General features: G+C 43.9%; 1 protein-coding gene across 1 annotated transcript in view; it reads left to right on the forward strand.

The window, feature by feature from the left end:
• The window catches only part of chif (chiffon), an 80,328-nt gene continuing 66,484 nt past the window's right edge, over nucleotides 1-13,844 (forward strand). The window contains exon 1 of the mRNA XM_065226913.1: nucleotides 1-1,282. Within this exon, the coding sequence (XP_065082985.1) occupies nucleotides 1,213-1,282 (70 nt within the window). The 5' untranslated portion in view covers nucleotides 1-1,212. The remainder of the gene's footprint in view (nucleotides 1,283-13,844) is intronic.

Consider the following 13,844-nt stretch of genomic DNA (forward strand, 5'->3'; position numbering starts at 1 on the left):
AAGGCAATCGCCGGGTGAAGTAGATTACCAAACTTTTCGGAGTGTTTTTTTCCCTCGCGAATCGCAACAATTGCCCACATTCAACTCTGCTTTAAATCCAAATCATGTATGCGTAATTTGTGTAAACCATAATAAGGTGATCTGGCTAATAAAATTTACGCGCATTTTCTCTGTGAATTGAAAACAAAAAAGTTCGGACCATTTTGAACGCTTCGCCTGCTGTTGTACCAACGGATCGTTTTGCTCGCTCCCGCCGCCTCGCATCCATGCGTCGTGCATGTGTGTTCGTAAAGCATTGCACAGAGCTTTTTGACGTTTAATCTGCGCACACTACTGCACCATCTATATCGAACAAGTGCGAGCAAGAGGGAAACAGAATGCATTCATCCTCGTGTGCTAGATAGAGAAAAACGATTAAACGTCAAAACAGCAGCAGGAGGCGCCGAAAAACGTCAAATGAACGGTACCTACTCATCGTCATCAACAATCATCGGGCATCGAATCGAACCGTCATCGTCATCCTAGAAAAGAGTGGCGGAGAAGGAAAATGGCGCGTGTTTGCGGACGGTCCGATTAACCGTGAAAAATCCCTAGCAAACCGAATCGAATCCGGTCGGAACCGGTGCGATAGTGAAGTGCTATTAACGGTGCAGTGGAACGTGTCGAAATTCGCCGGGAAAGTGCCCGATCCGGGACGAAAATCGACGATTGAATCTTTCCGGGGAGGTCATTTCACTTGGCTGGCTTCTTTGCTGTCGTTTTCCTGTTGATGTTGCGCGACCGTCGGTGGCGGCTAGTCGGCACCAATACCATCGTGCCCCGGGTCGGTTCGGGATGACACCCACACCATAATCGTCCGTAGGAGGGTTTTGTTGTGAAAACGAATGACCTCTCCCAGTTGATAAACAGAAAGTTTGTTCTGATGTTTTGTAAACATGGAATTCTGAAAGTGCATTCGGAGGTCTGAGAGTGTTCTTATCGCTCGGTTTTTTTTTGTCATATGAAAACGGGCAAGGTGTTCGGTCAAATGTAAAAGTTATTAAGTGCTTCGCAGTTAGCAACATATTGTAGGAATTACACTGAAAATATCGCATGATTTGAGTGCAAAAGAAGAGTGCGATTGTTCTTACGAGTAACATGACTAACAGAGGCACAGGCGCGTTGCTCGTGTGAAGGAAGAAAGCCCCCGGGTTGCACCTTAATGTCGGAGGCATGGTATCGCCCTCCAAGACGAAATATTCGAGGGTCGCAGCCAATCAACAGCAGAAAACGGCTTCTTCGAGTGAGTAGAATCTTGCCTTTTATTTGGATCCAGATTTTTTGGGTTTCTATTGTTCCATTGTGTTTTCTGCTGTGCTCTTGTGATCAGGGTAAATTTGCACATGAAAGTCAGCTACAGGGAGGAGAGATATGTTTTTTGTTTGTAGGGTGCGTCAAAGGGAGAACGATTTGCAATGCAGTAGCCAACTAGGCGTCGTAGTGAGGGGTTTGCTACATTCTTGGTAAATCATGAAAATGACGCCCCAATAATTAAATTAAATCAAACGGCAGGATTAAAATCAACGGGCATTTTTTGGTTTCTCTTAAATAATTGTTCACGTCCGAGATTCTTAACTGAGTGCGGGATATCAACGCATTTCCCGAAAAATGCAACATCTCTACGTGAGAATTGCCCTTAAAATCCAATTATGTTTTTTAGCCTGAAACAATAAGATGATGATTTACCAATGTAAACTCACTTATTTAAAATAGTTCCAGTGTACCAAAATTTATGGAATTTTGGATTTGGATTCAATTTGTAATGCTGATAACCAATATGCATTTACTTCAATACCATCAAAGAACCCATTAAACTAACTCAAAGATTTTTCGAAATCCATCATCTCGAATATTTTTGTTGGTCTCAGAATCATGAAGGTTTTCCCTTATTGAATATTTTATTATATTTTTTCCAAGGTTGACATCTCACAAGACATACACACTTAATTTTTTTTCGCCAAGATTCCAACAGTCGAGCAGTTCTGCAATTTATTTTGCTGAGATTCAGTAAAACAATTGCCGAGACTCAGCTAACAAATATTATTTTGCTGAGATATCAGCTAACAAACAGATATTGTGCAGATATATCAGCAAAAGTAAATTCTGAGGTATTCGGCTGTTGGAGATTTTATCGAGTTAGATTAAGTGTGTACTCGAAAACTACTCTCTATAATTATCTGAAAAAAATTCATCCTTTTCGCAAGAACTTGCTTAAATTTGTCTCCAGTATATTCTCGTTCGAATTCTGCTCAGAATTCTCCTATAAATTCCTTAACACTCCGAACACGATGCCTCCGGTAAAATGTGTAACGGAAAACTTGCTATGTTTGTAAAATCATAACTCAGCCATTTATTGACAAATTTCAAATCTATTGTTGCCATTTGAAACTTCAAACTTTAAAGATTTATTCGGTATTAATAAATTTAAAATCTATTGATGAATTGCTGAGCAATGATTTTTCAAACATTGCCGATTTGCCGTTACACATTTTACCGGAGGCATCGTGTTCTGAGTGTTAAAAACTCTCCTCGCCATTCCCAAAGTATTCTTCCAAAATTCACTAAAAATCATCCACAAAACTTCCTTGGCATGCTTCCATAGACTAATTTAATTTCTTCTATAAATTGCCAAGGAATTGTCTTCAGCATTCCCTAAGTAGTTTCTCGTTCCCTTGGTATCTCCCTCGTGTTTCTCGGGAAGCCATCCTCAGAACTAGAATTATTGTGGAACAGGGTTGATAGAGGGTTATTTTTTAGTGACTGTCAGTTTTTTTTTTGTAGGTGGTCACTTCAATCAAGGACTCAAGGCTGTCCCTACTGTGAAGTGAACTTTTAACTCAGAAATTCCCATCAACCAGCGGGTTCGAATGTTTAGCCATCCAAGTAAGAATCGATTATATAAACACTTGCATCATCGTGGCATACAACCCCTTCAACTACAAAACTGTGTTTGCGCAGCAATACGAAAAGCTTCTCCTGAATCTACTAGAGTACTTTCCTGGTCGGTGATTACAACTTTAACGTCGCTGCGAGACAACCTTCCACGACTACCATCGATCTAATGGTAACCGATTACCCGCTATTCATAAAAAAGCCAAGGCATTTTCGGCGAACATCATTTCGGATCACGAGGCTGTGTATCTGATCGCCGATGTGCGCATACCAGAGGAACCAACTCGGCGTATAAAAATACGAAATCTTCGCATGATAGACCCACTGCAAGAGATCTGCAACAAATCTACCAGAAAGGGGATGTCAACAGTAAAGCGCAGCTCATCGCACTCCATGCATAACGAATGAAATCCAAACTGAAATCGCCTCAAGGAATCCTCTAATCGTGTCAGAAGTGATGTACAATGACAAGACTAACATCTCCAAAAAGAGTCGGGCTAACACCTTTATCGCCGCAGCAAAGAAACGCTTACGACACAATCGATCGAGATCAGCTATGGTAGATTATGCACAAGTACGGACTGACGCGATTGGTCAAGGCAACGATGGGACACTGTCGAGTCCCTTTGAATCTCGAAGGGGGTTACGGCAAGGTGATGGACTTTCTGCTATTCAACATCGCGTTAGAAAATGGCATGATCTTCAGGAAGTTCATCCAGCTTCTTGGCTTCGCCGATGACATCGACATCATGGCACGGAACTTTGAGACGATGGCGGAAACATACATCAGATTGAAAGCTGAAGCTAGGCGGATAGGACTTGCCATCAACGCATCAAAGACAAAATACATGAAAGGAACAGGTTCTAGGGAAGACAAAGTTAGCCTCCCACCCCGAGTTCAGATTGACGGTGACGAAATTGAGGTGGTCGATGAGTTCGTGTATTTGGGCTTACTGGTGATCGCCAAAAATGATACCAACAGAGAAATTCAAAGACGCATTATGGCAGGCAATCGTGCCTACTTTGGACACCAGAGGACGCTCCGGTCGCATAAAATTCGCCGCCGCACGAAGTTGACTATCTACAAGACGCTGATTAAACCGGTGATCCTCTACGGCCACGAGACCTGGACTATGCTCGTGGAGGTGTTTTCGAACGGAAGGTGTTGCGTACCATCTACGGTGAAGTGCAGATGGATGATGGAACGTGGAGGAAGCGAATGAACCACGAATTGCACTACCTGCTGGGAGAACCATCCATCGTCCACATTGCGGGGGGGGCGACTACGGTGATTTGGTGTGGAGGATGATCTTGGTGCCAATCCTGCACAGCTTGTACTCGGCAGCGACTCCGAGGGTTGCCACATCTTGAGCCAGCTTGTCGAGTGGTACTGACTTCACCATCAGAGGTGGGAGTTTCACTCCCGGTCCGTTCTGGCCGCCCGTGGCCCTGTTTTCAATGGACCCGCCGAACGTCACTACCGTTGATTGCTGTGGCGTCATCCTGGGGACCACTGTTCTTTGGGGTATGGACACTGCCACGGTCGGATGTGTCTCTCTTAGTCTTTTTGCCGCCTTGGGCAACGTTAGACTGGGTTGCAGGCACTAGCGTTCACAGGAATCTTGTTAAGGAGGGGCAGTTTTTTTTCTATGGTTCATTTAATATGGGGATGGGGAGTACTCTAAAGTGCGTGGGAGATGGTGATGTCCACCCACCACTGTTTCCGTACTGTTTAATTTAGCTAATTTTATTTATTTTTTGTTCCGGTGGTGGTTCATCTTCTTCAATGCAAACTGCTTTCAGACAGCCAATGGAAATTGGCAATTTAATCCCATCGACGATGTCGATTATGAACCGTCCCAAAGTACCGCTAGTCGGCGTGACAGAAAATGATGCCGAACATTCAACATGTTTTAAAGATGATATAAAGGACAAACCCTAATTCATTGCAGCTGTAACTTTTTAACCACGGTAACAAATGACTTGAAATTTTCAGAGAAGATTCTTAGACGAACTTTTAGTAAGGTATTCTTTTCGGAATTATATTGGAACTATCTGCAGGATTCACTAGAAAGTATACGCAGTATTTTCTTGGAATACTTAGGAACTGTCCTCAAAATTCAATATCCTTGAGGTTCTTCTCGGATTTTTTTAAAACTCTCCTATGAGCTCTTTTGAAATTCTTATCAGAAGTTCATTGGAATTATATTTGGAACTCTTCATGATTTTTTCTCAGAACACCTTGGAACTGAATGAGTTAGAAATTATCCTCGGAATTCGCTTGAAATTTTGCTTAAAATCTCTTTGGAAATTCACTCAAAATTTGATTTTCTCGGTATTCTTTATTAAATTATCTTGAAACTATCTGCAAGATGTACTAGAAATTATCCGCAGAATTTTCTTTGAACTCTCCCCAGAAATATTTCGGAACTGTCATAAGTATTCGATAATCTTGAGGTTCTTCTCGGAATATTTTAGAACTTTTTTTTTCTCACAACACCTTGGAACTGAAATTCCCCTAAAGTTCCAGAAGAATTTCCTCTGCATTCTCCAGAAATTCTTCCCAGAATAAGCTTGAAATTTTCCTCGGAATTCCCTTGACATTTTTCTCAACGTCCCTTTGGAATTTCATTCAAAGTTTGATTCTTTCGGTATTCTTTTCGAAATTATCTTGGAACTATCTGCAGGATTAACTAGAAATTATTCGCAGAATTTTCATGGAATCAACCCCAGAAATCGTTTCTTTTAGAACTGTTCTCAGAATTAAATACCCTTGAGGTTCTCCTCGGAAGTCAAGTTTAAGTTGCCCGCCCATTCACCAAAACGTTGTAGTTTTTCTACCAGAAATGTTCAATAAAGCTTGCCCCTCCATTCACCAGAACTGTGCAATTTTTACATCAGGAATCTTCAAGCTTGCCTCTTCATGCAGCAGATTGTTGCAAATCTTACAACAGAAATTTTCAATACAAACTTGCCTGCAGAAAATTTTACACCAGAAAATTTCAATTGATCAGAACGATACAAATTTTCCACCGTTAATGTTCAAGAAAAATTGCTTCTCCAATCTTCTGATTGGTGCAGATTTCCTTTTTTTTTTCATTTTCCACCAGACATTTTCAATATAACTTGCTTCTCCTATCATCAGAATGTTGCAGGTTTTCCACCAAATAAAGCTTGCCCCTATTTTCTGAGGAGTAGGCTCTGCATTTCAACAAGTTTGACGTGCATTTTCTTTGCTGTGATTTTTTTGGTGAAACGATTTCGGCATATTTTCAAAACAGTATAAAAAACCATTCTGATAGTGATTTCTAAAGTTATTCAAGTTTTGGCTTGTCTTTCCGTGACTCTCAACGAAACCCGTGTCATGAAGTTTTTTCAGAGCTTCAGAGGGCAGCAGCTCCGAAAACAAACGCCTCCAGTGAACCCCCGACGTTATTTCGTTTGCGACGACGTCACGGAGAAGCGAACCACAAGGGCTGATCCTGGTGACTCTTTTAGTGATATTTCATATTAGCTGATCTGGATGAAAATTACAAAAAGATAACAGATACAGGACTACAGGAAATTCTCCCTGAAGAAAAGGAATCACTAGGAATCAGGATGTATTTAAGGAGAGGCAACATGTTAATTCTGTTGAATAGTACCCAGGGCTGGTAGCGAGTCTCTTTTTAGTGACTCAGTCACTTTTTTCAAGCCAGTCACTAAAAAGACTCTTTTTACCCTTTGTTGCGGAATTTGGACGATAGGCCCTTTTGATCGCTTCAGCATCGACTCAGCTCGGACGAATGTCGACTCGCAACGTCGAATATTTTTTTATAGCGAACCGATGTAAACAGAATAACGCGTGCAATTACAGATAAAATATTCTATGGAAGCACCAATAGAATTAGTTTAAACTTAGTGAATCGTACGCGAACGTGAGTACTTAACTGCAACTATTAAAATACTTGATAAATAATTTGACCCATATCATCATTAGATAACCTAACCTTAAAACTGAATAATTGGCTTGGAATTCTCACGAACCGAATTGCTACTGTTAGAAAACTAATTTGTAAGTCTAATAATTGTTATGCCAGAATGTAAAACTAAAGCTAAATATAATTACAGTCGAGTTGCGGAAAACCGAACTACGGAAAAGTTTTTGTAACAAGCTCGAAAATTACGATATTCGAAGAGGATTCCGAAAATGAGCAATACATCTTCAGATTTTCACTGCAAGGCTTGCAATCGGCAGGATGACGCAGACGATATGGTGGCATGCGACATATGCGGAACCTGGTTCCACTTTTCGTGTGTGGGAGTACAAGCCTCAATATGCAACAAGACTTGGCATTGTGGTTACTGCCTCAGCGGTAGATCTAGTTTCCACGGTTCCGAGAGTTCTGTGCAAACCAGTAGCACTAATGTTCGCTTGCGCCTAAAGCATTTGGAGGAATCTAAAGCGCTGGAAGATCGGCTCCAGCTGCAGCAAGCGGAACGGGAACGTGTGTATTTAGCACAAAAACATCAGCTGGAACTAGAATGCTCATCGGGTGAAGGAAGCTACCAAAGCGTTCGGAGCCGACAAAGCTGCTCGAGTCTTCGCAGTGAAGTTCAAACCTGGATAAACCAGACGAGAAACCAGACAACGGATACCGTGCAGCAAAGCAGTGCTTCAAACTCAACACCTTTAAATCAACAAATGGTAGTGCTGGAAAATGGTGTTCCATTTCCACTCGTACCACCAATCGCTACTCATGCACTGACAGTTCCATCCGCAAACATAAACATACAAAATATCGTTCCGCCCGGCGTGTTGGTAAACAATAAAAACCAACTAGTTCAGAAGCAGTTCGGAAGAAATCCGCTTTCGCCGAATGCGAATCAGCAAATACCAGTTACTGCTAGTCAGTTAGAGCAGACACCTTTACAGTCATCGCAACTGCTGGCTACCGTTATCCGAGATCAACGGGAACAACATCCACCGTTTCCGTACAAACAAACTCTCCCACGGACAAATTTACCAGGCCCAAAGGAGTTGTCATCGAACGTGCCAATTGTGGAAAGTTATGTTCCTATGCAACCAAGTAATGAAGGTCGAACTGAAACGGAAGCCATAGAGATTCAACGTACGTGGAGACGACCAAAGCAGTCGCAGCAGCAGCAGAATACGTACGATCATCACACAGCCCAGCCGACAGCGGATTCCATTCAAAATATTCCGTCACAACCAAAATCACAGCCAATTCCACAAATGTTCCACACACAGTGGTCTCAGCAAGGTAATGGAAGATTTGTCGGTGATCAGCAGCAGATGACAGCCGGGAATTATGTACCGATCTCTTCGACCATGAACGTTCCACCTCTCATGAGCTTTCCTCAGCCATTTCCTTACGCCGAGTGGCCTGCAAGTGAAAGCGCTGCTGTTCTGCAGGGTACAGTTAATCAGCAATCAAAAACGTATCCATCGAGAGGATCAGCACCCGGGGGATTGCCGTACGTGCATACACCACCAGCACATATGGAATTTGGTTGGAATCCTCGACAAACAGTTCCGCTGCCAGCTTCTTATCAGCAGTGGCCCGTATCTAACACGGATGGCATCGTTTTAAGTGCACAGCAACTTGCAGCTCGACAAGTCGTGTCCCGTGAACTACCGAAATTCTCGGGTGATCCCCTTGAGTGGCCAATGTTCATCAACGCATTCGACTCAACAACATCTATGTGTGGAATTCAACCGGATGAGAACTTGGCTAGGCTTCAAAAAAGTTTGATAGGAAGTGCCAGAGAGAAAGTGCAGAGCATTCTTACATTACCAGCAGCGATTCCCGAAATCATCGAGACCCTGAGAGACGAATGCGGACGGCCAGAACAGCTAGTTTATTGCTTGCTAAGTAAAATTCGAAACGCTGCTGCACCGAATGTCAACAAACTGGACACTCTGATAACATTTGGTCGGGAAGTCAGAAATCTGGTAACGTACATTGAAGGTGCACAGCTGCAGGATCATTTGTCTAATCCGATGATGTTATCGGAGTTGGTTGGAAAGCTACCACCAAATCTTCGATTGGATTGGGGTCTTCATACGCAGCGAATTCCTCAAGTTTCGCTGAAAGCGTTCAGCGAGTACGTCTCCAACATAAAGACCGCTGCTTGTCATGTATCGTTGCCAGCAGAATGGAGTCACTCGGACGACAGCTACCGCAAGGGTAAGAAGAAGGAATTTCTGAACGCTCATACCATGGAAGAAGAGCAGCATCACGATACGGATGGGAAGACGGATTACAAGTCCAAACAGGAAACGAAAAGTGACCCCAAGCCATGTCACGCGTGCAGCAAGATTGACCACAGGCTTCGAAACTGTCATACGTTCACTGGTTTCAACGTGGATCAAAGGAAGCGTTTGGTAGAGCAGCTTAAGTTGTGTCAACGTTGCCTTGGAAGCCACGGAAAATGGCCGTGCAGGGTAAAACAATTCTGTGGAGTCGATGGATGTGAGGAGTCACACCACAGGCTGCTGCATTCCGTCAATCCTCAGACATCGAATGCCACTGAAGGTGTGAGTTCGTCAGGTTTAATTTCTGCCCACTGTAATCACCATGCCAGTACGTTATTCAAAGTAATTCCCGTCGTCCTCTCCAACAATGGGAAAACCGTCACAACTTTTGCTTTTCTGGATGATGGGTCTAGCCTCACGTTGCTGGAACAGGATATCGCAGACGAACTTGAATTGGCAGGAGAAGAAAGTTCGCTATGCTTACAGTGGACTGCAAGTGTAACAAGAAGGGAACCGGCATCGCAACGGGTGCGATTGAGCATCAGAAGTGTGAACGGGGGCCCAAAGTACACAATCTCGGACATCCGAACGGTATCAAGTCTGGATTTACCACAGCAAACTCTTGATTACGATGAATTATCCAAACAGTATCCGCATTTGCAAGGAATTCCTGTGCAGAGTTTCACCGGTGCAGTGCCTCGTATATTAATTGGATTGGATAATGCCAAGCTGAACATGACGTTGGACAAACGGGAACGACGCAGTGGAGAACCAGTAGCGGCAAAGACTCGACTCGGATGGACCATTTTCGGAGGAGGACAAAAGCGAACGCAAGAAACACAGCGGGTCATGGTTCATGCGTGTGACTGTTCTTTAGATGCGACGCTTCATGATCTTGTCAAAGATTATTTTGCTGTTGAAAGCTTGGGTGTAAATCCTACTCTAACTCTGGAGTCATCAGAAGATCAACGAGCTAGGCTGATCCTGCAGCAAACCACCAAGCGTACTGAAACTGGTAGGTTCGAGTGCGGATTATTATGGAAGAGTGACAAATTTGAGTTTCCCAACAGCTACGTGATGGCTGAACGGCGATTGGTTTGCTTGGAGAGAAAACTTAAAAAAGATGCCGATTTAAACAGGAAAGTGGCGGAACAGATTGAAGAATATCTCGAGCGCGGTTACGCTCACAAGATTACAGACGATGAACTGCGAAATTCGGATCCTCATCGTGTGTGGTATCTTCCATTAGGCGTAGTACAAAATCCACGTAAACCTGGCAAAGTCCGTATTGTCTGGGACGCGGCAGCACGCGTTGGCGACGTATCGCTCAACTCCATGCTTCTAGCCGGACCGGATTTACTAACTCCACTGCTGAAAGTCATGTGTGGATTCCGTCAGCGGCAGTATGTATCAGTAGGCGATGTCCGTCAAATGTTCCACCAGATGCTTGTCAAGGAAGCTGACCGTCAGGCTTTGCGTTTCCTATATCGACAAAACGCAGCTCAGAATCCAACTATCTATGTAATGGACGTCGTAATCTTTGGAGCTTCATGCTCCCCTTGCCTGGCACAGTACGTAAAAAACTTGAACGCTAGTGAATTTGAGCATCACTACCCAGAAGCGGCGGCAGCGATCATCAACAATACATATGTCGATGACTTCTTGGACAGCAGAGATACGATCGACGAGGCAGTCAAGATAGTTGAAGAGGTACGCATGATATACGGCAAGGCTGGATTTGAAATCCGGAATTGGCAATCTAATTCCGAAGAAATTCTGCGACGGGTCGGGGTAGACGCCAACGACGCAGCGAAACGTTTTTCTGTGGAAAAGTTAACGATAGCAGAACGAGTTCTGGGAATGATGTGGAATCCTGTAGATGACATGTTTGTATTTACTGCACAGTTCCGTGACGACCTGCTTTCTCTACTATCGGGGGAAATTGTGCCAACAAAAAGGCAAGTTCTCCGAGTGGTCATGAGCCACTTTGATCCGCTTGGTATAGTGGCAACCTACACAGTACATGGCAAAATTTTGATCCAGGACGTGTGGAGATCAGGTGTGAAATGGGACGACCCGATTACGGATGAGGATTTCGCAAACTGGAAGCGCTGGGTAAAGTTGGTGCCGAAACTATCGGAGGTTCAAGTACCGAGGTGCTACTTTCCAAACTATAGTGTGGAAAGTTACAAGTCCCTCGAAGTTCATATTTTCGTTGACGCGAGCTTGATGGCGTATTGTGCAGTAGCGTACTTTAGAATTGTCGACGGTGGGATGCCACGTTGTGCACTCGTGGCTGCAAAAACGAAAGTGACTCCGCTGAAACCTCAGTCGATTCCACGCAACGAACTGAATGCCGGGGTGATTGGAGTAAGACTTCTGAAGAGCGTCGAGGAGAATCATTCAATACCAATTAGAAAACGGTACATCTGGACCGATTCAACTACTGTTTTGTCTTGGTTGAAAGCGGATCCACGAAAATACAAACCATATGTAGCCTTCAGGGTAGCAGAGATCCTATCGGAGACTAGTATCGATGAGTGGAACTATGTCCCCTCGGGAGTGAACATTGCAGACAAAGGCACCAAATGGGGAAGCGGTCCATGTTTCGATCCTGAAAGTCCATGGTTCAATGGTCCGGAATTTTTGAGTCGACCGGAAAGCGAATGGCCGAACCAGAAGATCACGTTGTCGGAACCTCAAGAGGAAGTTAGGGCTGTTCACCACCATGGAGCGGCACTTCAAGTACCGTTCGACTTCACGGAATTCTCTCGTTGGGAAGATCTACTGAGAAACATAGGTTACGTGTACCATTTTGTTAATCGCTGCAGAGTGAAGGAAAGAAAGCTGACACATAGTAGAGTTACATCGTTAGAGCTGGAAGACTACTCAGCCGCTGAAGCAAGTTTGTGGCGTATGGTTCAAAGCCAAGAGTATCCGGAAGAACTCGCCATTATACAGAAGAAGAACTCAGAATTGCAGGAGGATCAGCAGATGTTCCTGAAAAAATCCAATCCACTTGCCAAGCTATCGCCATTCATAGATGAAGAAGGTGTGCTGCGGATGCAAAGTCGGATTAACGCAGCTACGGCTTATTATTCGTTCGATTTTCGGAACCCGGTGATCGTTCCAAAGAATAACCACGTTACCAAGCTACTGATCCACAAGTATCATCAACGTTATGGTCATGCCAACGCGGACACTGTTGTTAATGAACTACGACAACGGTATTACATACCCAAAATACGCTTCGTCGTTAGGAAGGTAGTTAAACAATGCATGTGGTGTAAAGTTTACCACGCGAAGCCGGAGGAGCCGAGGATGGCTGCCCTTCCACATCCGAGAGTTAAGCCCTATGTTCGGCCATTTACATTCACGGGTCTGGACTATTTTGGACCAATGATCGTCAAGCGAGGACGGAGCAACGAAAAACGGTGGGTGGCGCTATTTACCTGCTTAACCGTTCGCGCAGTACATGTTGAGGTGGTGCACTCTTTGTCAACAGCTTCATGTAAGATGGCTATTCGTCGGTTTGTGGCACGAAGAGGCGCTCCACAGAAAATTTACAGTGATAATGGCACCAATTTTCGAGGAGCTGCCCGTGAATTAGCGAATGAAATCAAGGTCATCAATCATGACATTGCAGTAACGTTTACCAATGCAGAAACTGAGTGGATTTTCAATCCTCCTTCCGCCCCACATATGGGTGGGGTATGGGAGCGGAAAGTACGTTCCATTAAGGAAGCCTTGAAGTCTCTTTGCCACAATAATCGACTAAACGATGAAGAGTTGGTGACCTTCTTAGCGGAAGCAGAGATGATAGTGAACTCTCATCCTCTTACATTCGTTCCGTTGGAGGATTCGACGGAAGAAGTGATTACTCCGAACAACTTTCTCCTCATGAGCTCAAGTGGCGCGAATACCCCAGCAAGAATTCCCGTCGATGATGAGGTTTCTTTAAGAACAAACTGGAAATTGATGGAGAATCTACTAAATCAATTTTGGAAACGGTGGATTCAGGCGTATCTACCAACAATAGCCAGGAGGACAAAGTGGTTCAACGACGTTCGTCCACTACAGGATGGAGATCCAGTCGTCATTGTGGACGAAACGGTTCGCAACGGATGGTTGCGAGGTCGGGTCGTTAAGACATACCCGGGAACGGACGGTCAGGTGAGAAAGGTCGATGTTCAAACTTCGTCGGGAGTTCTACAAAGGCCAGCGATCAAAGTAGCCCTTCTGGACGTCCTAGATAGCAGTAAAGCCAATCAAGGGTAAGGCATTACGGGTCGGGGTGTTGCGGAATTTGGACGATAGGCCCTTTTGATCGCTTCAGCATCGACTCAGCTCGGACGAATGTCGACTCGCAACGTCGAATATTTTTTTATAGCGAACCGATGTAAACAGAATAACGCGTGCAATTACAGATAAAATATTCTATGGAAGCACCAATAGAATTAGTTTAAACTTAGTGAATCGTACGCGAACGTGAGTACTTAACTGCAACTATTAAAATACTTGATAAATAATTTGACCCATATCATCATTAGATAACCTAACCTTAAAACTGAATAATTGGCTTGGAATTCTCACGAACCGAATTGCTACTGTTAGAAAACTAATTTGTAAGTCTAATAATTGTTATGCCAGAATG

Source organism: Ochlerotatus camptorhynchus, unplaced genomic scaffold (assembly GCF_037179485.1).
Source record: "Ochlerotatus camptorhynchus isolate MF236.1 unplaced genomic scaffold, CSIRO-AGI_Acam_v1.1 ptg000022l, whole genome shotgun sequence".
Lineage (NCBI taxonomy): Eukaryota > Metazoa > Arthropoda > Insecta > Diptera > Culicidae > Ochlerotatus > Ochlerotatus camptorhynchus.